Source organism: Capricornis sumatraensis, chromosome 2 (genome assembly GCF_032405125.1).
Source record: "Capricornis sumatraensis isolate serow.1 chromosome 2, serow.2, whole genome shotgun sequence".
In the NCBI taxonomy this organism is placed as follows: Eukaryota; Metazoa; Chordata; class Mammalia; order Artiodactyla; family Bovidae; genus Capricornis; species Capricornis sumatraensis.
In genome coordinates, this window is record NC_091070.1 from 120,268,449 (window position 1) to 120,293,758 (window position 25,310).

Below are 25,310 nucleotides of genomic sequence, written 5' to 3' on the forward strand. Positions count from 1 at the left end.
TGGAGCGCTCAACCCCTGCCCGCAGGGTGAGCCCCTAGTGCGGGGAGGGGACTGGAGGCGGGGAAAGATCGGGGCCACCTCGCGAGGCTCTCCGCCGCTCTGAGTGGGTAGCAGGGCCCAACCGTCCATAACGGTCCAAGTACCCAGACGGCGACTGGAATACACGCTTCCAAACCAAACCGCCGTTTGCCTCCCCTTCCTCGCCCCCACAGAAACGGCCCCCCTACCCGCAGCTTGTGCCTTCGAGCCAGTAGCCTTGACCGGTCTCCCTTTAATCCCCAGGGAAGGGTGGGCCCCTGATGCCCGAACAGCTCCTTTACCACGGGTTGCTCCGAACTTGGGTCCTTCATCTCTCCTGCTGTGTGGTGTCAGTCCTCCTCGTCTGTTCACTCCTCGACGGAGAAATAGAGAAACAGCTGCTGACGCTCTGCGGCGCAATTCCTTCCGCTTGGCTTTTTCTTCATCTCTACAAAGCCTTTTTAATGTTTTCCCGTGGGATGAGGCGGGGGGACGTTTTTCATGTCTCCTGAGTCTCTGTCATAGTATGCGAAACGATCGAGGCAAAGGATCGCCCGTCAGGAGGCGGCTTCCCCAATGGTCACTGGGTTGTAGAGTGGCACTGGCTTTGTACAAAGGCACTAATTTTGTGCGAACACTGATGCGGTTGAGTGATTCCACCCCCCTGAACCTCCGGAGCGCTGATTTACAACCCCACCCCCACCTCCACCTCAGTGGAAGCCTCCTAGGTAATTGGCCTGGAGATGCGCTGGGCGTACTCCTTGAGCCTCTAATTGGCTGTTTAATACTCAGCAGGTGCAATCTCAACCTCGTCGGCTTTCCCTGGAGTCTATTGGCTGACCTGGTGGGCCGGGCTCTGATTTCCATCCGGGTAATTGGGTACCAGCACGCAGCGCTGCGCCGTCGCTCAGGGGCAGCTCCCGCGAGGATTGGTTTTGAGAAGGAGGTTGATTGGTCGGGCTTGCAAGCCGGGCATTGATTGGTGCGGGCGCTGAGGGGGCGGGGAAGTGGCGGCTGAAGCGAGGCTGGCGGGCCTCGGAGTGGCGCTGCTGCTGAGAGGCGGCTACGGCCCCAGGGGCGAGGTGCGAGGCAAAGCGCACGACGGCTGACTCCAGGAGCGGTAAAGGCAGGGACCAGGAGCGGAGGTTTGGGGAGTGGGGGAGGCTGAGCCAGGGACACCACTAGCAACAAGAAGGCGGGGAATGTGGGGCTGAGAGAAGAAAGGTGCCCCCGGGCGAGGCGAGGGTGTGGGGCCCGGGAGCTAGCTTCTGAGCCTGGGGTGGTGAGGCGCTATGTGGGGGCAGCTTTCTCCCACCCCGGGGCTAGTAACTGTTTCCAGAGCAAGTGCGCTCGTCCCAAGGTAGTCATCAGCGGACCCTTGCACCGTGCGAGAGGGTTTGCCCCAAGCCAGTGATTATCAGTTTGCCTATTTCCCAAAGCTTTTTCTTTAATGGTCTTCAGTATTTGTTTTTCCCTCTTTAGTTTTTAATGCAGATAGAATCGTGGGTTTTGGCTTAAGACTCCTGTGTCACAGCTACTCTTTCCTCAGCTGAGAGAAATGGGTGGAGGCTTTTTTCACTCACTGGTTTAAAAATAAATGTAGCAAGAATGAGAACATTGAATGAGTTGCTTCAGTTCGACAAACCAATCACCATGTTTTAGGTACCTTGCAGGTTCTGGTTGTTAGGAGATACTGGGGTGATATATCAGATTCTGGCTGATGTGATGGAGTTCACTTTGTGTTTTGAAATGCATATCAGATAGTTGTTAGCAACTGTTTTAATACAAATATCAGGAAATGTCAAAGTTAGCTTTTACCGAAAAGCATTGCCTACCTATATTTCTCAACCTTGAGATGACCCATATGTCTTATGTGTAGCTCAGATGGTAAAGCGTCTGCCTACAATGCTGGAGACTCGGTGTTCGATCCCTGGGTCAGGAAGATCCCCTGGAGAAGGAAATGGCAACCCACTCCAGTGTTCTTGCCTGGAAAATCCCGTGGACTGAGAAGCCTGGTAGGCTACAATCCATGGAGTCGAAAAGAGTCGGACACGACTGAGCGACTTCACTGTCTTTCACTTTCTATGATCTTAAGGTCTAGTCTCCTCCTTACATTCAACTTGAAGTAATAAAATCAAACACAAGTTAGCATTTAGTACTGTAGAACTGGCACAATCCCTGGTAGCTCAGATGGTAAAGCGTCTGCCTACAATGCGGGAGACCCGGTGTTTGATCCCTGGGTCAGGAAGATCCCCTAGTGAAGGAAATGGCAACCCACTGCAGTATTCTTGCCTGGAAAATCCCATGGACTGAGGAGCCTGACGCGACTTCACTTTCACTTTCTTTTTTTCACTGTAGAATTATTCTCATTTCCATCATATTTTCCACTTTTAATTTTTAAGAGAAACTTAGCAATGTGAAAGGATATGTATGTTGTAAACTATACTTGATTAGTATTAATCAAGTAGATATTTTTTGAGATATCAGCTGATATTTTAGCACAAACCTCATTCGTAGTATCTGAAGAGATGTTAGTAAAATTTAGGTTTTGTTTCAAATGGAAGTCACCCAGTAAATTCATCCATGTCACAGACATTCATTCCCCACCCCTCCCCCCCACAACAGATCATCAGTATTCTATCAGACACTACCATCTACCAGGTGCTCAAATGAGAAATGTGATAGTCAGCTCCTTGGCTCACCCTCTGACTTTTCCATAAATCAATTGCTGGGCCTTGTGTATTCTTCCTTTGAAAGCCCTCTGAACCGTCTGTCTGCATCTCTCCATCTCCATCAGTGACACCTGGACTAGCCTCTGAATTGGTCTCCCTACACCGGCTGTTGCTGCCTTCAGTTCATTCTCACTACAGACGTAGCCATTAATCAATGATTATAAGCAATGCAAGGGCTATGAAGGGATGTTTGGAGTACTATGGAAACCCATAGCAATAAAACCCAGCTTAGTACAGAGTCATACTAGGGTCATTCTGTCCTCTCTGAGACAGAGAAAAACATTTTGAGGTGTTCTAGAGACCCTTTGGAAAACCTCAAAGTTAATTAGAGGTAAAATGAACTTTATTTAGAATTTGAACTTTGGGAAGTTTGTCAAAAATATCAAAAAGTTTTGAGACTTCCCTGTCAGTGATTAAGACGGAGCTTCCAACACAGGGAGTGCCAGTTCCATCCCTGGTCTGGGAACTAGGATCCCATATGCCACTGTGTGGCCAAAAATTTAAAAAAATAAAAATTTAAACATATCAAAAAGCTTTAAAACGCTTAGTCAAATAGGATTATATGTGGAACAATTCTTAGTCACCGAACCAAAGTGACAATAAAAGATCTCAAAGGCAAATATAGAAATGTATTTCTGTTTCTCATATCTTTTTTCTGAAAACATTTTTCTTTCCTTGTATACTTCAATGTTTCCCTTATTCTAGTAGCTTAAATTGTGTATATTTAGAATTCTCAGTTCTTAAAACTCTAATTTTTAATGAAAACTAACAAGTAAGCAATTATTAACTGTTTTACATTAGCATTCTGTAGATTGGCAAGCTTATATATAGTATGTAATATTTATATACTATTTATGCTTATAAATAGTACATCAATGCTATTTATGGTTTCTAGAAAACATGTGCTTTTTAGTTTTTTTTTATTTTTTAAATTTTTATTTTTACTTTATTTTACTTTACAATACTGTATTGGTTTTGCCATACATTGACATGAATCCACCACGGGTGTACATGCGATCCCAAACATGAACCCCCCTCCCACCTCCCTCCCCATAACATCTCTCTGGGTCATCACCGTGCACCAGCCCCAAGCATGCTGTATCCTGCGTCGGACATAGACTGGTGATTCGATTCTTACATGATAGTATACCTGTTACAATGCCATTCTACCAAATCATCCCACCCTCTCCCTCTCCCTCTGAGTCCAAAAGTCCGTTATACCCATCTGTGTCTTTTTTGCTGTCTTGCATACAGGGTTGTCATTGCCATCTTTCTAAATTCCATATCTATGTGTTAGTATACTGTATTGGTGTTTTTCTTTCTGGCTTACTTCACTCTGTATAATCGGCTCCAGTTTCATCCATCTCATCAGAACTGATTCAAATGAATTCTTTTTAACGGCTGAGTAATACTCCATTGTGTATATGTACCACAGCTTGCTTATCCATTCATCTGCTGATGGACATCTAGGTTGTTTCCATGTCCTGGCTATTATAAACAGTGCTGTGATGAACATTGGGGTACATGTGTCTCTTTCAATTCTGGTTTCCTCGGTGTGTATGCCCAGCAGTGGGATTGCTGGGTCATAAGGTAGTTCTATTTGCAATTTTTTAAGGAATCTCCACACTGTTCTCCAAAGTGGCTGTACTAGTTTGCATTCCCACCAACAGTGTAGGAGGGTTCCCTTTTCTCCACACCCTCTCCAGCATTTATTGCTTGCAGATTTTTGGATCGCAGCCATTCTGACTGGTGTGAAATGGTACCTCATTGTGGTTTTGATTTGCATTTCTCTGATAATGAGTGATGTTGAGCATCTTTTCATGTGTTTGTTAGCCATCCGTATGTCTTCTTTGGAGAAATGTCTATTTAGTTCTTTGGCCCATTTTTTGATTGGGTCGTTTATTTTTCTGGAATTGAGCTGCATAAGTTGCTTGTATATTTTTGAGATTAGTTGTTTGTCAGTTGCTTCATTTGCTATTATTTTCTCCCATTCAGAAGGCTGTCTTTTCACCTTGCTTATAGTTTCCTTTGTTGTGCAGAAGCTTTTAATTTTAATTAGATCCCATTTGTTTATTTTTGCTTTTATTTCCAGAATTCTGGGAGGTGGATCATAGAGGATCCTGCTGTGATTTATGTCGGAGAGTGTTTTGCCTACGTTCTCCTCTAGGAGTTTTATAGTTTCTAGTCTTACATTTAGATCTTTAATCCATTTTGAGTTTATTTTTGTGTGTGGTGTTAGAAAGTGATCTAGTTTCATTCTTTTACAAGTGGTTGACCAGTTTTCCCAGCACCACTTGTTAAAGAGATTGTCTTTACTCCATTGTATATTCTTGCCTCCTTTGTCAAAGATAAGGTGTCCATATGTGTGTGGATTTATCTCTGGGCTTTCTATTTTGTTCCATTGATCTATATGTCTGTCTTTGTGCCAGTACCATACTGTCTTGATGACTGTGGCTAACATGTGCTTTTTAATAGAAAATGTCTTAGCATGGCACCAAACCTATTAAATAGTTCCAAATATCTTTAGTTTCTTTGTAAAAGGAAACCTATATTCACTAATGCTACAGTATCTCACTTTATTTGGTAATTATCTATTCAGTAGACTTTCAGCATTTAACTTAATTTAGCAAAATGCTAAAATTTCAAATTACCAAAATATGGAGAGCATTTTGGATAGACATTCCCAAAACATAATTAGTCTGAAAGAGTTTACCTAAAGGCCCTTATTTCATTTACCTCTATTTACTTAAAAGTTTCATCATATCAAGTTATTTTCTTGCCAGCAAATTTTGCAACAGATTTAAGGTCTTGTTTGATTTCTAGTAAATCTAGGTACAATAAAAATATCATCCATTGTGTTGATGATTCTAAAGAGATACATATTATTAATTCAGCAAACTTAAGCTAACTTTAATACCAGATATTGATTCACTATTGAGTATTTCCCAGGTGTTACCAGAAAATTGGCTTCACCTCTTGGTGGGTGTCAAGCCATAAAACCAAGTCAAAGACTGGGAGAAAAAAGGATTCATTACTTGCAGCAAGTAAGGAGAACACTGAGGATCTTTCCCAAAACAGTGTCTCCTCAAATAGCAAAACTGGTGGGTCTGTGTAAGGGCACATGCATATTCGTGAAGGGTCTTGAGTGATTGAGACTCCTCTCTTGAGTTAATTGAAGTCAGGAGAGTCAGGAAAAGACAGTATCATCCCTTAGATGTCAGTTGATCTAGTGGTTCAGTGCTTCAAGCTAATCTTTAAGACTGAAATAGACCCTGGAGTTTTGTTAACAACTAATAATAATATCTTTGCTGTTGTTACTTCTGTTGCCTGATAAGCCGTTGTTTTCTGGATTCTTTGTTCCCTTAAAATCATTACTTACTGTCATGAGACCTGTTCAAGGACAAGCACTGTGGCCAGGCTTAGGTCACAAAATGACTTAGGCTAAAAATGGCTTCTCTACTGTCAAGAAAACAGTGTCCAGGGACCTCTTATCCTATCTGCTTACAAGATCATGTGAAATTTCTGAGTATTTATATAGATGTTTTATTTCCTTTAAGCCAATATATAGAGTTCTTTTACAAATTAATTTTGGCAATACAGCACATCTACCAGAGAAGGCAATGGCACCCCACTCCAGTACTCTTGCCTGGAAAATCCCATGGACAGAGGAGCCTGGTAGGCTGCCGTCTATGGGGTCGCTAAGAGTCGGACACGACTGAAGCGACTTAGCAGCAGCAGCACAGCTACAACACAGATACATAACAGACACCCTATAGTTTTCATTCCAAAATTTCAGCCATGAATCAGGGACAGTAATATTAAACCCATCAGTTACAAGCAAATTCAAATTGGGTTTCTGGAAGATGGAACAAGTCAGTCACCTTTCTAGATGGCTAAACCCTTTCTACTAGTACTTAATGGAGAAGATAGTTAAGATTTTGTCATTGACAAATTCTAAATTACCTACACGCTTCCTGAAATTTGCATTTTATTTTTTAAATTGAAGTGTAATTGATTTACAATGTTAAGTTAGTTGCTGGTGTACAGCAGAGTGATTCTGCTATTCATATATACACGTATTATTTTTCATATTTTCCATTATGGTTTATTACAGGATATTGAATATAGTTCCCTGTGCTATACAGTAGGATGTTTATCTACTTTATATACAGTAGTTTGTATCTGCTAATCCCAAACTCCTAATTTATCCCTTCTCCATTCCCTTTCCCCTTAGGTAACCATGGGTTTGTTTTCCATTGTCTGTGAGTCTGTTTGTTTCGTAAATAAATTCATTTGTGTCATATTTTAGATTCTGCATGTAAGTGATATCATATGGTATTTGTCTTTCTGACTTATTTAGTAAGATCTGTAAATCCATACATGTTCCTGCAAATTACGGTCTTTTTTATGGCTGAGTAACATTTGTAGTAGAGTAATACTTGTACCACATCTTCTTTCACTACTCCTCTGACACGTAAGTTGTTTCCATGTCTTGGCTAATGTGAATAGTGCTTCCATGAACACAGAGGTGCACGTATCTTTTTGAATATGGTTTTCTCAAATGTATGCGCAGGAATGGGATTGCTGAATCATATGGTAGTTGTACTTTTCTTTTTTTAAGGAACCCCCATTCTGTTCTCCATAGTGCCTGTATCAATTTACGTTCCCACCAACAGTGTAGGCAGGTTCCATTTTCTCTACACCTCCTCTAGCATTTATTGTTTGTAGACTTCTTGGTAATGGCCATTCTAACCAGTGTGAGATGATAACTCATAGTAGTTTTGATTTGCATTTCTCTAATAATTAACAGTGTGTTGAGCATATTTTCATGTGTTTTTTGACCATCTGTCGTCTTTGGAGAAAAGTCTATTTAGATCTTTTCCCCAGTTTTTGATAGGGTTGTTTTGTTTCTTTAATTGAGTTGCATGAGCTATTTGTGGTATAATTTGAAGTCAGGGAGCCTGATTCCTCCAGCTCTTTTCTTTCTTAGAATTACTTTGCCTATTCAGTGTCTTTTGTGTTTCCATAAAAATTTAAAAAATTTTTGCTGTTAATTCTGTTAATTTTTGCTGTTAAGTGTCATTGGTAAGTTAATAGGGGTTGTATTGAATCTGTTTGTCATCTTTGATTTTCTTCATCAGCATTTTATAGTTTTCAGAATACAGGTCTTTTGCCTCCATGGATAGATTTATTTCTAAGTGTTGATATTTTATTCTTTTTGATGATAAATGGGATTGTCTCTTTAATTTCTCTTTCTAATCTTTCATGCTTCAGTCATGTCCGGCTGTTTGCGATCCCATGGACTGTAGACCACCAGTCTCCTCTGTCCATGAAATTCTCCAGGCAAGAATACTAGAGTGGGTTGCCATGCCCTCCTCCAGGGGATATTCCTGACCCAGGGAAGATCTCTTAAATCTCTTGCATTGGCAGGAGGGTTCTTTACCACTAGCGCCACCTGGGAAGCCCCATAGAAATGCAAGAGTTATGAATTTTGTGTCTTGCAAGTTTACCAGACTCACTGAGCTCTAGTAGTTTTCTGATAGTATCTTTAGGATTTTCTGTGTATAATATCATGTCATCTGCAAACAGTGACAGTTCTTTTCTTTTCCAGTTTGGATTCCTTTTATTTATTCTCTGATTGCCATGGCTAGGACTTCCAGAACTATGTTGAATAAAATTGGCAGGAGCAGACATCCCTTGTCTTGTTCCTGATTCCCTAGGAAACATTTTCAGCTTTTCACCATTGAGTATGATATTACCTGTGAGTTTGTCATATATAGCCTTTATTAAGTTGACATAGGTTCCCTCTATGCCCCGTTTCTGGAGAGTTTTTTAAAAATCATAAATTGGTATTGAATTTTTATCAAAAGCATTTTCTGCGTCTATTGAGGGGATCATATGATTTTTACTCTTCTGTTTGTTAATGTGGTGTATCATACTGATCAATTTGAAGATATTGAAACATCCTTGCATCTCTGGAATAAATCCCACTTGATCACGGTGTATGTTTATTCACATGGTTAGTATTTGAGAATTTTTGCATCTACGTTCACTAGTGATTTCACCTGTAATTTTCTTTTTTAGTGGTATCTTTGTGTGGCTTTGGCATCAGGATGATGGTGGTGTCATAGAATGAGTTTGGAGTGTTCCTTCCTCTGCAGTGTTTTGGAACAGTTTCAAAAGGATAGGTGTTTACTATAAATGTTTGATAGAATTTACTTGTGAAGCCATCTGGTCCTGGACTTTTGTTTGTTAAAAGTTTTTAAATTGCAGTTTCAATTTCAGTACTTGTGATTGGTCTGTTCATATTTTCTATTTTCTTCCTGGTTTTCTTTCCTTTCTTCTGAGAAAGGAGACTGTACCTTTCTAAGAATTTTTCCATTTCTTCTAGGTTGTCCGTCTTATTGCTGTATAGTTGCTTGTAGTAGTCTCTTATGCTCCTTTGTGTTTCTGTGGTATCAGTTTTTCATTTCTAATTTTATTGATTTGCACCCTCTTTTTTCCATGATGAGTCTGACTAAGGATTTATCAATTTTATCTTTTCAAAGAACCAGCTTTTAGTTTCATTGATCTTTTTTGTTTTCTTCATCTCTATTTCATTTATTTCTGCTCTGACCATTATGATTTCTTCTACTAACTTTGGATTTTGTTTTTCTTTCTCTAGTTGTTTTAGTTGTAAGGTTAGGTTGTTTGAGATTTTTCTTGTCTCTTGAAGTAAGATTGTATTGCTATAAACTCTCAGAACTGCTGCTGTGTCCCATGGGTTTTGGATCACTGTTTTCATTTTCATTTGTCTCTAGGTATTTTTATTTCATCTTTGATTTCTTCAGTAATCCATTGGTTTAGTAACATATCGTTTAGCTTCCATGTTGTTTGTTTCTTACCTTTTTTTTTTTCTTGTAGTTGACTTCTGATCTCATAGTGTTGTGCTTGTTGTGGTTGGAAAAGATGCTTGATATAATTTGTTTACTATCATTACTCTCTTTTGTCTAACTTTCTATGTTTGTAGCCTCTGTTTTTCGGCCTGCTGGATTGTAGCTTCTTGCTTCTGTTCTCTGTCCCCTTGTAGGTGAGGTTGGTCCAGGGGCTTCTGCAGGCCTCCTGGAAGGAGAGACTGGTGCCTGCCCACTGGTGAGTAGAGCTGGGTCTTGTCCCTCTGGTAAGCAGGAGCGTGTTTAGAGGTGGCTGTGGGACAACTGTAAGCAGTCTGTCTGCTGATGGATGGGGCTCTTTCCCACCTTGGTAGTTTTGTTGTTGTTGTTGCACTGGGTCTTCATTACTGGCTCTTTTGTTGCTGCACACAGGCTACTCTTCGTTGCAGCACATGAGCTTCTCGTTGCAGTGGCTTGTCTTGTCGCAGAGCATAGGCTTCAGTGGTTGCAGCTTGTCAGCTCAGTAGTTGTGGCACATGGGCTTTCGTTGCTCCACGGCATATGGAATCTTCTCGGACCAGGGATCCGCCCACGTCCCCTGCATTAGCAGGTGGATTCCTATCCGCTGTACCACCAGGGAGTCCCTGTTGGTTGTTTGACCTGAGGCATCTCAGCACTGGAACCTGTAAGCTTTTGAGCGGGGCCAGGTCTCAATGCCAAAATGGTGATCTCCTGGAGAGCTCACACTGAATATTCACTGGGTCCCCTGCCACCTGTCCTTGCCCCCACTGTGAGCCACAGCCAACCTGTCTCCCAGGAGAACCTTCAAGACCTCCAAGTAGGTCTGGCTCAGGCTTCTGTGGAGTCACTGCCCTGGGTCCCAACACACGTAAAACCTTGTATGTGCTTTCTAAGAGTAGAGTCTGTTTCCCCCAGTCCTGTGGTGCTCCTGCACTCAAGCCCCACTGGCCTCAAAGCCAAATGCTTTGGGAACTCCTGCTTCTGATGCCAGATCCCCAGGTTGAGGAGCCTGACTTGGGGCTCAGAACTCTCACTCCTGTGGGAGAACCTCTGCAATATAATTATTTTCCAGTTTGTCAATTGCCTACCCAATGGGTATAGGATTTGATTAAATCATGAAAGAGCCCCTCTGTCTTGTTGTGGTTTCTTCTTTGTCTTTGGATGTAGAATACCTTTTTTTATTGGCTTAAGTCTTTTTGTCAATGATTGTTCAGCAGTTAGTTGTGATTTTGTTGTTTTCGTGAGAGGAGGTAAGCTTAAGTCTCTCTACTCCACCATCTTATCTCTTCAGTATCTGGTAGACTTTTTCATGATGGACATTTTGCACAGTGTGAGTTAGTACATCATTGTAGTTTTGATTTGCATGAAATTTGTATTTTAAAAAAATAGTCCAGGGAATTTCCTGGTGGTCTGCACTCCCACTGCAGGGGGCCCAGGTTCAATCCCTGGGGACCGTAGATTCCACAAGCCACACAGTGCAGCAAAAAAAAAAAAAAAAAGATGGTCCAGATAAGAGCTCCTGGAAAAGACCAAATAGAATATTTGCTTCTCAAAGGCATAGGAAGAAAAACACAAGTTCCTCCTTGGATACTTTGTTCCTTAAGGGCTAGATATTTGTTCTTCAGTACTTGCAAGCCTCTTAATAAGTGAGGTTTTGTTGTTGTTTAGTCACTTAAGTCATGTCCAACTCCTTGTGAGCCTGTGGACTGTAGCCTGCCAGGCTCCTCTGTCCATGGGATCTCCCAGGCAAGAATACGGGAGTGGTTGCCATTTCCTTCTCCAGGGGATCTTCCCAACCCCTGGAAGGGAACTCTTATCTCTTGAGTCTCTGGCATTGGCAGGCAGGTTCTTTACCACTGGCGCCACCTGTGAGTTTTGTATTATTTCTGGAGGCCACACCTCTGGTCCTATAAAGACTAGATTTAGAACAAGTGTTAGGGGAAGCACACTGACTGAAAACCGCCCACCCTGGCCAGGCACCATAGTAACTATTTGCATGAGTTACTTTATGACCGGAGGTCCAGGTAAGAAACACGGAACTCATAAGCCACCACTAACTGGAAGAGTTCGGGAAAGAACAAAAGGAGACACCATGTGTCCAGTCACCTTCCATAATCCTTCTCGTTAGCATCCTTCTTGGGTGAGTAATGCATGTGCCACCAGGAAGGACTCTGAGCCAGGATGACTGGCCAAAGACAACCTGGAAGCTAATCCCATCACCACAAAACCTGAGACTGTGAGCCATGTGTCAGAGCTGTTTTCTTGGGTTCCCTTACCCTACAACTCTCTGCCCAGGAGCCTTTTCCAGTAATATTTCTTGCTTGGTTAGCACATGTGTCTGCTCAGACAGTTCATTTCTGAGTGTTAGAGAGGAGCCCATTTTGGGGCCCTGGAAGGGGTCCCCCTTCCTGCAACACAAGGACAGTGTTTTTTAATTCCTCATAAAACTGAGTAGCCACCTCAGTGCAAGGACTGACATATGCATTCACTAATGCTGGAATTTTATGTTCCCTCATTTAGCTTGGGGAACAGAGACCCCACCTCCCCCCAGTAAAATTCCTCTCAGGTTCTGAATATCAGCTATGATTAGTTTAGTCAGGCCAGTGATAACCCATCTTGGCAATCCATTTACAAACACTTGTAAGGATTCTTCCTGGGCTTAAGAAATTATTTAGCTATGGTCTACAGCCTCAGGTGTCCCATTTCTTTTTTTTTTTAATTGAAGTGTAGTTGATTTACAATACTGTGCCAGTCTCTGCTTTACAGCAGAGTGACTTAGTTTTACACATATATATATTTTTTTGATATTCTTTTCCATTATGGTTTCCTGCACTATGTATAGTAGCACCTTGTTCATCCATTCTAAATGTTTGCATCTACCAGCCAATTCCCAGCTGGCCCCTCCTCTCCCTCCCGCTTGGCAGCCACAAGTCTGATCTCCATGTCTGTGAGTCTGTTTCTGTTTGTATAGGTTCGTTTGCGCTGTGTTTTAGTTTCTACATATAAGTATGGATCTGTCTTTCTCTTTCTGACTTCACTTGGTGTGATAATCTCTAGTTGCATCCATGTTGCTGCAAATGACATTATTTTGTTGTTCTTTGTGGCTAAGTAGTAGTCCATTGTATGTGTGTGTGTGTGTATATATATATATATATATATCATCTTCTTTGTCCATTCATCTGTCGGTGGACGTCTAGGTTATTTCCATGTCTTGGCTTTTGTGAATAGTGCTGCTGTGAACATAAGGGGGCATGTATCTTTTTGAATTATAGTTTTGTCTGGGTGTATGCCCAGGAGTGAGATTGCTGGATCATATGATACCTCTGGTTTTCTGAGGAACCTCCATACTGTTTTCCATAGTGGCTGTACCAACTTGCACTCCTCAGGTGGTCCCATTTCTAAAGGTAACCATTTAATAGTATCTCCAGAGTGGAAAGGCAAGTCAGAGAGAGGATTATTAGAATGAGTATTCAAAGATAGAGGGGAGCAGTTTTTAGGTACCTATCATTAATCTTTCATTAGCCTTCTACAACAAATCTTTCAATGAGGCTATTTTGAAATTTTGAAGTGTTTTGAGCCTTCTGCATATCAGTTAAAATAGGTACAGTAGTTTAAGATGAGAGCTGTCTAAAATTTTAACTTGGAAGTTTTTCAGTTCACAGAATCCAAAGCTTTAAAAAGCTAGCCCTGTACAAATATTTCTCCCTGCTAACCTAATTTTTTAAAGAGAAAAATTCTTTCCACTATTTCTAGTAGACCCTGCAGGCAGAGTTTCAGGAGACTGCCAGCTTTTAACTGCATTCAGAAAATCAGTTTTGGAATGCCAAAAAGAGAACCCAGTCTTGGCCATTTCAGGGTGGGGTTTCCTCTAATTTTTAGTTAAATATTTGCAAGCATATATAACCCAGCTGGTATTCCGTAGGTGGCTATCTGTCTGCACAAGAGTTTGGGCCTTCGAGGCGCAATTTCCCATTATTAACTTGGCAACCTAATTCAGATATGAGATACATACAGTCTGAGCAACATTGTAAGGGCAGTATAGTGGATCGAATGTGGCTGCTTCTGAGTCTAGCTCCCCAAGAATGTTATGCTTTATGGTTCGAGCAGGCTTCTGGCCAGTGGGCCAGTTTGGTCGATGCATGGTGCAGATACACACTGGAGAGGAGAGAGAAGGCCAAAGGGCAGGGGAAATGTTTTTAATTTTTAAATTATCCTCAACTTGCTTTAGAATATGAATTTTTATTTCATCACGCGTAATATGAAATTATGACCCCAACCTAATTTCCTTAGGACAGGAAAAGTCTGGGTGAAATGTACTAGTTAAACTATTATTTAAAGTTTTCTCTCTAATTTTTGTTGCACAAATGGTACTTTCTTAGCCCCCAAGATAGAACTGTATTAAAAAACAAAAACAAAAAGCTCTGAAATAAGTTCTGGAAAGGATCAGAGAGATATAAGTGGAGGAAAGAAAGAAAGAAGGGAAAAATCATCCTCAAATTACTCTTTTTAACATCTGACAGCAAGTCCATTACTAAAAATTTAGCAGATTTTAGTTTCCTGTCACCTTCTGTGACCTATTAGAGAGCTTAATATCCAACAGTCAGTTCTTTCACCTGATAGAATATTTGCATTTTATATGTAAAACAAAATGCAGTGTGTGTTAAGTTGCTTCAGTAGTGTCTGACTCCTTGAGACTATGGACTGTAGCCCACCAGGCGCTTTAGTCCACAGGATTCTCCAGGTAAGAATATTGGAGTGGGTTGAAATACTCTCCTACAGGGGAAAAACAAAATAGAATGTTATTAATGTTCACCTCATATGCAGATGACACCACCATTATGGCAGAAAGTGAAGAGGAACTAAAAAGCCTCTTGATGAAAGTGAAAGTGCAGAATGAAAAAGTTGGCTTAAAGCTCAACATTCAGAAAACTAAGATCATGGCATCTGGTCCCATCACTTCATGGGAAATAGATGGGGAAACAGTCTCAAAACTGTTACTTTTTGGGGCTCCAAAATCACTGCAGATGGTGATTGCAGCCATGAAATTAAAAAGACGCTTACTCCTTGGAAGGAAAGTTATGACCAACCTAGATGGCATATTCAAAAGCAGAGACATTACTTTGCCAACAAAGGTTCATCTAGTCAAGGCTATGGTTTTTCCACTGGTCATGTATGGATGTGAGAGTTGGACTCTGAAGAAAGCTGAGTGCCAAAGAATTGATGCTTTTGAACTGTGATGTTAGAGAAGACTCGAGTCCGTTGGACTTCAAGGAGATCCAACCAGTGCATTCTAAAGATCAGTCCTAGGTGTTCTTTGGAGAGAATGATGCTGAAGCTGAAACTCCAGTACTTGGCCACTTCATGCCAAGAGTTGACTCATTGGAAAAGACTCTGGTGCTGGGAGGGATTGGGGGCAGGAGGAGAAGGGGACGACAGAGGATGAGATGGCTGGATGGCATCACCAACTCAATGGACGTGAGTTTGAGTGAGCTCTGGGAGTTGGTGATGGACAGGGAGGCCTGGCGTGCTGCAATTCATGGGGTCGCAAAGAGTCGGACACGACTGAGTGACTCAACTGAACTGAATTTGTTAAAGTAAAAAGCAGAATGGTTGTAAGTGTATTGATGGGCTAAGGAATAAGACTGTGAAGACAGAAGTGACATGTGACAGAGCAAGAATACTTGAGAAAGCACATCCTGTTCCCCTAGTAGAAGTGTTAGAATATAAGGCTGTGGAGATGATGGGCAGAGATTAGGTTATAAAGTACCTTTCAAACCACTGAGCTTACATGTAGGCAAGAGAGTTGCTGAAGAATAAGAGGAAGTGTGTTCATTCAAAGATGATTATTGACCAAATACCTGTTAAGTGGCTACTATGTACTAAGTACTGAGGAACAAAAAAATTCCTGCCTCTGGGGAGTTAACTTTCCAATGGGGAAACAATCAAAATGAACACCTTGCAGGTCATTATAATGACTGTGGCTTTTAATCACAGTGAAATGGAAAACCGTGGAAGGATTTGAGCAGATGGATAACACTTTTCACTTATTCCAGCTATTATATGGGGAATAAATTGGACAATGATAAAAAGCAGGGAGGTAATTAAGCTTTTTAATAATCTAGACAAGAGATAATGGTGGTTTTGAGCAGATGTTGGTCATAGCAATAGAGATGTTAAAAAGTGGTCAGATTCTGGATAATCAATGTAAAACAAAAAGGATTTGCTTCCAGGATAGATGTGCTGTTTGAGGGGAAGAAGAGTAAGATTTTTAGCCTGAGGAACTGAAGAGAATGGAGTTGCCACTAACTGATAGGGCAAAGAAGAAAGGAGTGAGATCTGGAGTACTTAGCAAACTTGCATTTGCTAAGCTTGAGATACCTATTAAACATCAAATGGAGATATTTCATAAGAAGTTGGATGTACAAACCTGGAGTTCAGAACAGTCCTCACAAGATCTATGAATTTGGGAGTTAAACATCAGCAAATAGATGTGGCTTAAAGCCAAGATGGAATGATTCTTGAATAAAGAGGGCAAAGGACAGAGCCCTGGGTCACTCCAGTGTTCAGAGGTTAAAAAATGGAGCAAGAACCAACAAAGGTGACTGATGGAGCAGCCAGAAAGGGAGAAGGAAAACCAGGAAGCAGTACTGTGAAGCCAAGTGTAGAAAGTGTCAGAGAAGAGGGAGTCACCAGCTGTGCCAGACTCTGGTGGTGGGCGAGGTAAAGGGAGGACTGAGACTTGATCGTTGGATGTAGCAAATCCAAGTCACTGGTGACCTTCACTAGAGCAGCAAGGGTGAATTCAAGGAGGGAAATCTAGCGCAGAAGCATTGACACTGAGTTTTCTTGTAAAAGGAAGGAAAGAAATGAGTAGTATTTGGAGGAATAAGTGGAATTGAGAAAGAATTTTCTTTAAGAAAGAAATAATGGCGTGTTTGTCTGCTCATGGAAAGACTTGGTAGAGAGGAAAACACTAATGATGCAGGACAAAGAAGGAGAGCAACACTTACATGAAAGACTCAGTGCTAGAGCCAAGGTAGTTCATCCATGACCACAGGAAGGAAGATAAAATACTAGGAGGTGGAGGTGGGTGGATCAGTTTGGAAGTCAGTTAATATTTTCTCCAAATGCCTTACTTTCTCAGTGAAATAGGAAGCAGACATCACTTGAGAGGGAGAATGAAGAAGGAAGCACTAGAGGTTTGAGAAGAGATGGTATAAAATAATTGGGAAGGTGAGCAAGTATTGATACATGAAATAAAGAAATAGAGTGAGGGACATATTAAGATATGCTTGGTAAGGAAATGAAGATACAGTGTCAGAGAGAGACTAATAGCAAGAAGACCGTTACAGTGGTCTGAGATTTGATGAGCAATCAGTTCAGGTACAGTGTTGGGGTCATTAGCATATAGATAGTAGTTCAGGCTTCAAGTATGGATAAAATTGTCCAAAGAGAGCAGAGTGACAATAGCAATGGATAGAGGCCACTGGAAGACCAGCTCAAAACTCAGAAGACTCCTCCAGATAAATAGAAACCATGGGAAAGAGGGAAGAGAGGTGAGATTAGATAAGGCTTATATATGCCATCTAGGTTAATTACCTGGAAAGTTTTAGTTTTGATGAAGGACCAGGAGAAAGTCCCCATTCACTGTTAGTTGAGGAGTAAGTAGAAATAAGGAGTACAGAGAATAAATAGACCACACTTCCAAGAAAGAGAAGTAAAGCAGCAAAACATAAACCTGGGCCTGGAGTGCCATTCCTTTCAGAGACAACAGCATCTGGAAAGGCCAGAAGGCATAGAAGTGCACATATAAGGGATTTTAAATCGTTTGATATGAAATGTAAATTTTAAAGAATATTTGATTCAGTTAATTCCTTGTTCCTTTGTCTTTTAAAGCTGATCAATATACAGCCCTCTTGGCAGGGGCTGAGCAGGGAGTAGTACTCCTCTATTTAGTCATGTGTGTGTGTCCCTCAGCTAACTTTCAGGAAAAATAACCCTGTGACCTTTCACATGAAGCACACCTCGAGACTGCTCAAGCTCTTGAAATGGGAAATTAGGCTGTAGTATTCTTTGTAATATTGTAATGTGTTCCATTCTCTCTGGCGTAAAAGTTGTATGAAAGGTCCTTTCTCTTCATTTGCTTATTTCAGGAGGCGGCCGAAAATGTCCACTGAACGGACTTCTTGGACAAGTTTGTCCACTATTCAAAAAATAGCACTGGGCCTTGGGATCCCTGCCAGTGCGACAGTTGCCTATATCCTATACCGCAGATATAGGGAAAGCAGAGGTATGTGAAACCATGGCTGTACATACAGAAATGGTTAGACTATGTTCTGGCACTGTTAACTTGAAACTTCTTTCAAGTTATCATTTGTTGGGATGTAATTGGCTCTCTGTGAGGGACCTTTGAAATAGAGTTTTTCTTTTCTATGTTAATGTGAAGCTAGTCTGTGAAATAAAGAGCTCATTTTATAATTCTGTTGATTTGTTCCCTTCAGCAACACCAGCACTGTAAGGGATTCTGCTAACTGCTGGGTCCAGTTTCCCCACAAGCTGGACCTAGAGAGTAGGACTTAGAAAAATGATCTGTGTATAAACAAGGGAAGTTCTGAGCCTAATGGACTCCTCAGGCAACTTCTGGCCTTCATTCTTCTCCAGGAGTCATGTCTTGGGAGAAGTAGTCTGCCCAGAAGCCAATGGCTTTTCCCATTTTAACATTTGAAAACGGTATCCCAGAGAGAATGCCCATCTTCTGGTCTTTCAGGACCCTTTAGTTCCCGCTCAGATGCTGCTTCTCCTTCTCTTTGTGATTGAAATCGTCAGTTTATCTTTTACATCAATGTCTCTTTGACAGCTTTGATTCAGGGGAGGGGAAGTAATAGCTTTGGGTATTGTCTAAATCTGATCTGATGATCTGTGCAGAAGAACGGCTGACATTTGTTGGGGAAGATGACATCGAGATAGAGATGCGAGTCCCCCAGGAGGCTGTAAAGCTCATCATTGGCCGGCAAGGAGCCAATATTAAACAAGTAAGTGTGTGAGCAGGCGGCAGCTTTCCCGGGATTGATTTCTGCTGTCCATCCTCTGCCCCCATTCTGTAAAACCCACTTACACCATGTATATTTTAAACAAACAAAACAAAAATAGGAAGTTTCTAGCTGCTATTTTCCTGTCGGAGATGAGTACTTCTACTCCTTATAGAATGGGTGACTTAGCTTGAAATGGGGATTTTTAATTGGATGGTTCTCATCTTGGTATAGTTTGAATCATTCCTTTCTGCTATGGAATTACGAACTCTTATTAATTGGCAGCAATAAATTTATTGCTCTCTTAATTCTTTTTACCATCTTCCATTATTCAGTTGGAATGTCAAGAAAACTAAATAATTGATTCTATAATCCAAATCTGGGGAAAGACCAGTCTAAACACAGAAAAACTGTTTTGGGTTAACTGCTGTTTAGGGTTGCCTTTGTCTCTCCTTCCATAAGTACATGGAATTGAGGACTGCTTATAAAACCCGATTTCACTGATTACTGTGTCCAGTTCCATCCACCTCCAGGGTTAGGTTTAGAGTATCCTCAGCTGACCCAAGTGAGAGCTCTTCCAGAACACGCTGCCACGTATCATTTTCTCTGCAGCTAAGAAAGAAGACAGGTGCTCGGATCGATGTGGACACGGAGGATATAGGAGATGAGCGGGTGCTGCTTATCAGTGGTTTTCCTGTTCAGGTGTGCAAGGCCAAAGCAGCGATTCATCAGATCCTGACAGAGAATACGCCAGTGTCTGAGCAGCTCTCAGTCCCCCAGAGATCCGTGGGCAGAATCATAGGTACCACCGGACAACTTTCTCTGCTGTTTCCTTTTTCGTTCCCTTTGCCTTCCTTTCTTTCACACCTTCTGGCGGGCTTTTGCTGGCCTACTTCCCCTTCACCTTGCTGAGGGAAACTGAGAGCAGAGCTTTACTTTTTTATAGAGCCAATGGTAAAGCAAAACTCATTACCTCAAGAAGCTGTAAGAGAACTTCCCTGGTGGTTCGGTGGTTAAGAATTTGCCTTCCAATGCAGGGAACATGGGTTCGATCCCTGGTCGGGGAACTAAGATCCCACAAGCCTCAGGGAAGCTAAGCCTGTGTGCCACACTGAAGAGATGCCTGCATGCTACAGCTAAGACCCAACACAGACAAAAATAAATAATAAAAAATTTTTAAAGTATGACCTGAACCTTACAAATAGGTTCCACACGGGTTCAGGTAAATGTATTTACCTCATATTAAGACTTTTAAAGGGCAGCTAAGGATGCTCATTTTATCCTAAATCTCTCAAGACCGTGCTCTAGAAAGCACTTTTTATGCCTTCTCCTAGAGCATCCCTCATGCTGCTGTGAGAGGCAGAGAAATGTCCTGTCCTTGGTCCAGTGGTTTCATGTAGGATATCTTCTAATGAAGTGAGGCTGTGAAGTCTGCTCAGTGGCCAGATGATGAAAGTGACATGACCACATTAACTTAGCCAGTGTGTAGAATTTAAATAAAATGGATAGAGCAAATAATCTAGTACCCCCCTTATTATAGTAAGGATCTCAGTAGCTCCTGTTTTCCATTCGCTATCCTACATTGTTTGAAAATGAGCCCTGACTCTCACCTCATAGTGTATACAAGATAGTGGCATCACAAGTTGTAGTAGAGGAAAAGACAGGGTTTTATGTATTATTCAATACAGGGAGAGGCGGCGAGACAATTCGTTCTATCTGTAAGGCCTCAGGAGCCAAAATAACCTGTGATAAAGAATCAGAAGGAACATTGCTACTATCAAGACTTATAAAAATCTCAGGAACGCAGAAGGAAGTGGCAGCAGCTAAGGCAAGTAGCTAACCTGAATTGTATCTGAGAGTAAGAAGAACCCTTTACTCCATCCTGGGTCAGTATCTGACCATGTAGATATCATCCCTTCTCTTATTTTCCACAGCATTTGATACTAGAGAAAGTTTCAGAAGATGAAGAACTTAGGAAGAGAATTGCTCATTCTGCAGAAACCAGAGTTCGACGGAAGCAGCCAATCAGCGTAAGAAGAGAGGAAGTGACAGAGCCAGGTGGAGCCAGAGAGCCAGCTTTATGGAGAAACACTGGCACTAGCTTAAAACAGGCTGCACCTCTGGCAGTTCCTCCCCACAAAGGAGATGGTGACGTGGCTGTTGTAGGACCAGAAGAGGGTTCCTGGGAGAAACCCACTGATGACAGCTTTCAGAGGTCTGGTGTCCAGACCAGTCCAGAGATGTCCATGTTTGAAAGTATGTAACAAAGGGGACCCCCTTAGCCATATGGAAGATAGACATACTGGCTATGTGTGTATGCTCAGTTGTGTCTGCCAGTTTGCAACCCCATGGACTGTTGCCTGCCAATCTCCTCTGTTCATGAGATTTCCCAGGAAGAATACTCTAGCAAGTTGCCATTTCCTTCTCCAGGGTATCTTCCCAACCGAGGGATCGAGCCCTCTGCCAATCCTGCATTGGCAGGTGGGTTCTTTACTACTGCTACCTGGAAAGCCAGAAATACTGGCTCAGATAACCCAGAATAAGGAAACAATAAAAAAATAATTTCTATTTTCTTGACTACATTTACAGTTCTTTAATTACAGATGGGACTTTCTGGTAATATTTTCCTTGGGTTAATACTGAACACAAATTTTTTTCTGAATACAAACCAGCTAATAATTAGAGAACAATATAGAAATATGCTTGTTCACAGGAAACTGGTCTGCAAGTAATACATCAAATAATTGAATTACATGGTATTCTTTCTAAAAACATACACAAATAAGTAAAATACTTTTGAGTCCAATATTTTTTCCTGTCTCATTACTGTTCTTAAAAATCTTCACCATTCAAGAAGAATGAAAAGGCTGTGGGCTTTTTCTTCTATGCATAGGTACTGGGATGGGCAGGGCAGACCAGAGTCCTTAAGAGGGTCATAGGCGTGTCCAGGTCTGTAATGAGTCGGTGGTGGAATACAGTCTGGAGCAGCCCACATCTGTCTGCATATCTTCTCCCTGGTCCTGCTGCAGCTAGCATATGGGGATTTCCCTTCATTATAATTGGTGCTGATTTGAATACATGGCAGATGACAAAGAATGTGAATGAACTCTAAGTACTCAATTACATAGAAAGAACAGAACATAGCTTATAGTACCTTTCCTTCAGGATGTTCTTGTATGATTCATCCACTTGTCCCTCCAGCCATTTTTAAGTGTTATTAGCCACTTGGTATTTGTACCTCTCACCCCACCGATGCAGTCTTCCCGTTTCAACCAGAGATGATTCTGATAATGGTCATCATATTAGATAATAATTCTGTAGCTTAACTTGCTTATGCCTGTGGTTAGTTCCCAGTCCGGACTTCAGTTTCCATGCTGATGAATTCCTAGAAGTGTATGTCTCTGCCTCTGAACATCCCAACCACTTCTGGATCCAAATCATTGGCTCCCGCAGCCTGCAACTGGATAAGCTTGTCAATGAGATGACCCAGCACTATGAAAATAGTCTGGTGAGTTGCTATAGGGACAGGGCTGGGGTTTGATGAAAGTCGTGATGTATTCTCTTCCCTTTCCTGTGGAGCAATGGCTTGTTCTTTCTTCCTTCTGGTATTCAGTTTTTTAGCCCATCCCTTCCTAACTCTGCCCTCTCCTGGCTCCTCATTTCTTGTGTAGCCTGAAGACTTGACTGTACATGTAGGAGACATTGTCGCAGCACCTTTACCTACAAATGGTTCCTGGTATCGAGCCCGGGTCCTTGGTACCTTGGAGAATGGGAACCTGGACCTTTACTTTGTTGACTTTGGAGATAATGGAGATTGCCCACTGAGGGATCTCAGGGTGCTCAGGTCAGTGTGGAGTCAGGCTGGAGTCCCATCTGTTGACTCAGTCCTGGCCATAAGGTGGTGAGCTGTTGGCACTTCTCACTGGGGAGGAGGCCGGCGGGGAGGGTTGGAAGAGAACCTCTTTACAGAGATCAGTTAATTATCTTCCGCTGCTGGGTTAACTAGTGCTGTCTAGAAGCAACGAATATAAGAAGGCCCTCCTAGCGCTAGGATTCTAATTTCAGTTTCTTTCACTTTAGGAGTGACTTCCTAAGCCTTCCATTTCAAGCAATAGAGTGTAGTCTGGCACGGATTGCCCCCTCAGGTAAATTGGTCCTATTACCTATTGACTATGCGTCCAAATAGAATAACTTTCATAGGGCATGTGGTGGGGATTCTCACATTCCCAGGCTTTTTGAGTTCTGGGGGCTCAGGCGCCTTTTCATCACCAGTGCCAGACAGCAACAGCCAGAAACCTGCCTGGCAGTCAGACATAGGTACCTTCTGAAGTAGACAGAGGTAGTTCCAGCTTCCCTCCAGGGCATAATCCCACCCCTGTCAGCACTGACCCCTTCTTCTTAGGCTCTGTCTACAATTTTTTTTAACCAGGTGAACAATGGGAAGAGGAAGCTTTGGATGAGTTTGACAGACTCACTCACTGTGCTGACTGGAAGCCCCTGGTGGCCAAGATCTCTAGCTACGTCCAGTCTGGGCTCTCAACTTGGCCCAAGATCTATTTATATGATACTAGCGACGGGAAGGTAAGACTGAGGTTCACTTGTTGCTCACTGTCTCTTCAGTATATTTGCAGGCTCATCTTCTTTTCCTTTCCCAGAAATCCTTATTTGATGATAGTCCTGCTTCATAAGCTCCTGCTTAACTGAACCACCAAAGGAATTTTTTAAAGTATCAATCCCAGCTCTTCTGCCCTTCTTCTGATTTGCCCTTCTTTGAACCCAAGAAGCCTTTTCATTTCTTTTCTCAGAAACTTGATATTGGGCTAGAATTAGTTCGTAAAGGATACGCAATTGAGCTTGCAGAAGACACGGAAAAAAACAGAGCTGTCCCACTAATGTTGGATGACCTAGTAAGTGAGCCATTATCGTCATTTGCGGTGCTGCTTTGGGACAAACCTTGTGCCTCAAGACAGGAGGGCCTCTAGTCACTCATGCAGTCTGTAGAACACCCTTAAGTACTCTTGAGTTGCTCCACTAGTTGATCAAAGGAAGCACTGTGTCCCTCAGCAGCCACACCGGACTCTGTGAGCAAAATGATGGGGTCGCTTCTCCTTTCCCACCAGCCAAACACGTTCTTCCTTTTTCTCCTGTTTGTGCCCTCAGGCCACAGAAATAGATGTCTCACTGAGCATGCTCACTGAGACCAAGAAGAGCCCTGGAGAGATAGCAAACACCCTGTCCTGCCTCAGTTTATCAGGTACAAACAGCATTTGTTCCCTCGAGCATCTCTGGAAGTTACCAATTCTTAGTCAGCCTCTCCAAACTAGGGAAGTTGTGTCAAGATTTATCTCCTAACCAGAGTGGTCACTGAACGCCAAAAAGCCTATTTTTTTTCTCTGACCCTGAGTGGCAGTGCCTGCTACAGTAGGGCAGCATCTAACTTTACCCTCGTGTCTGAATAGAAGCTGCCTCTCTGTCTGGTGATGATAATCTTGAAGACGACTACTTACTCTGAAGTCCCCTCCAGTTGCCTCGGCCATCTGCTTTGCTGTGAGTAGAACTGTCCTCTCTCTGTAGCAGCCAGAGAGTAGTGAGGGTGACCACAGGGCCTTGCCTCTTCCCTGTATCCCATCTTATTTCTACTTCTCTGCAGCTGCCTTCCTGCAGCTTTACTTTCCGTTTGAGCCCTTTCAAGCTTTTTGTGTCTCTGTGTGTGTGTCTTTGGCAGGTTTGGCATAAGACTCGGTGCCTGGAGAGAAGAGCCTATAATAAGAGATCTATGCAGTTCTTCCTTCGTTATGTACATGACCTGGCTTTCTGTGAACCAAATGCATTTTCTTCTTCCACTGGACTACCCAAGAGCATGCCCCTAACTTCACCACCACCCCCTGTGCCCTGTGCAGTGTGAGTACTGCCACACGACTTTCAGGCTGCGTAGTATCCAGCTTGTTCCCCTCTGCCAGTCATAATGCACAGTACTGCTAGGCAGTGTCCTCTTTGAGGCTGGGAAACAGCCAGGGTTTGGTTATTGGAAATGATGATTCTGCAGACTAACTCACCACATCAGGTGACTCTGGTTAAGGGGAAATCTTTTGAGTGGTAAACTCAAAGATTGCAGTTAAGTCAGGCAGCAAAGGGAAAAATCAGCATAATTAAAAGCCTCAGGAAGTGAGAAGAGAATACTGCCTCCCAGCCTCAACTGCTGATGTGTTATTGGAGACAAGATTTTTAACAGTGCTCCAGCTATTTCCCAGTAAACTTTGGTTAAAATACAAGTAGACAAGGAGAAAGGTAACTCAGGAAATATTGCTATATTGCTGGTATAGTATCTATATCAATATATGTATATACACAGAGCCATAGAGAACTTGTAGAGCTGTTTAGATCATTTGGGGTGTTCTTTGCTGAATAAAGTTCTTAAGAAAGTTATCTAAAACTAAATGCTGGTTGAATCACAAGGTGGAAACAAGCCTATGGGTATCCTCGGTACTGAAATCTGGTAAGATTGCCTAACACCTCACACCACCTATGAAACAGCTATCCCTCTAATGTGCAGATCATATTCTTTCCTTAAAGCGACTTCAGAATTAATCATTCACTAAAACCTCACCTAAAAGAGGTAGATTAGAATTACAGAAACC

General features: G+C 42.2%; 1 protein-coding gene across 1 annotated transcript; it reads left to right on the forward strand.

Annotated features, from left to right (window-relative positions):
• Positions 1 to 1,029: 1,029 nt before the first annotated feature.
• Positions 1,030 to 24,793, forward strand: TDRKH (tudor and KH domain containing). Its single transcript, XM_068965070.1, has 14 exons — positions 1,030 to 1,138; positions 17,797 to 17,933; positions 18,569 to 18,675; positions 19,285 to 19,474; positions 20,361 to 20,500; positions 20,607 to 20,928; positions 22,020 to 22,180; positions 22,344 to 22,516; positions 22,753 to 22,817; positions 23,102 to 23,253; positions 23,478 to 23,579; positions 23,833 to 23,926; positions 24,132 to 24,219; positions 24,398 to 24,793. Exons 2-13 carry the CDS (start codon positions 17,810 to 17,812, stop codon positions 24,182 to 24,184), a joined length of 1,683 nt encoding a protein of 560 aa, XP_068821171.1. The 5' UTR covers positions 1,030 to 1,138; positions 17,797 to 17,809; the 3' UTR covers positions 24,185 to 24,219; positions 24,398 to 24,793.
• The last annotated feature ends 517 nt before the right edge of the window (positions 24,794 to 25,310 follow it).

Excerpts from the sequence above, each read along its gene's own strand:
- TDRKH (XM_068965070.1), top strand. The coding sequence starts at position 17,810 with ATGTCCACTGAACGGACTTCTTGGACAAGTTTGTCCACTATTCAAAAA. Across the intron at positions 22,517-22,752 it reads AGGGATCTCAGGGTGCTCAG|GAGTGACTTCCTAAGCCTTC; the intron begins GTCAGTGTGGAG and ends CTTTCACTTTAG. Across the intron at positions 23,254-23,477 it reads ATGATACTAGCGACGGGAAG|AAACTTGATATTGGGCTAGA; the intron begins GTAAGACTGAGG and ends TTCTTTTCTCAG.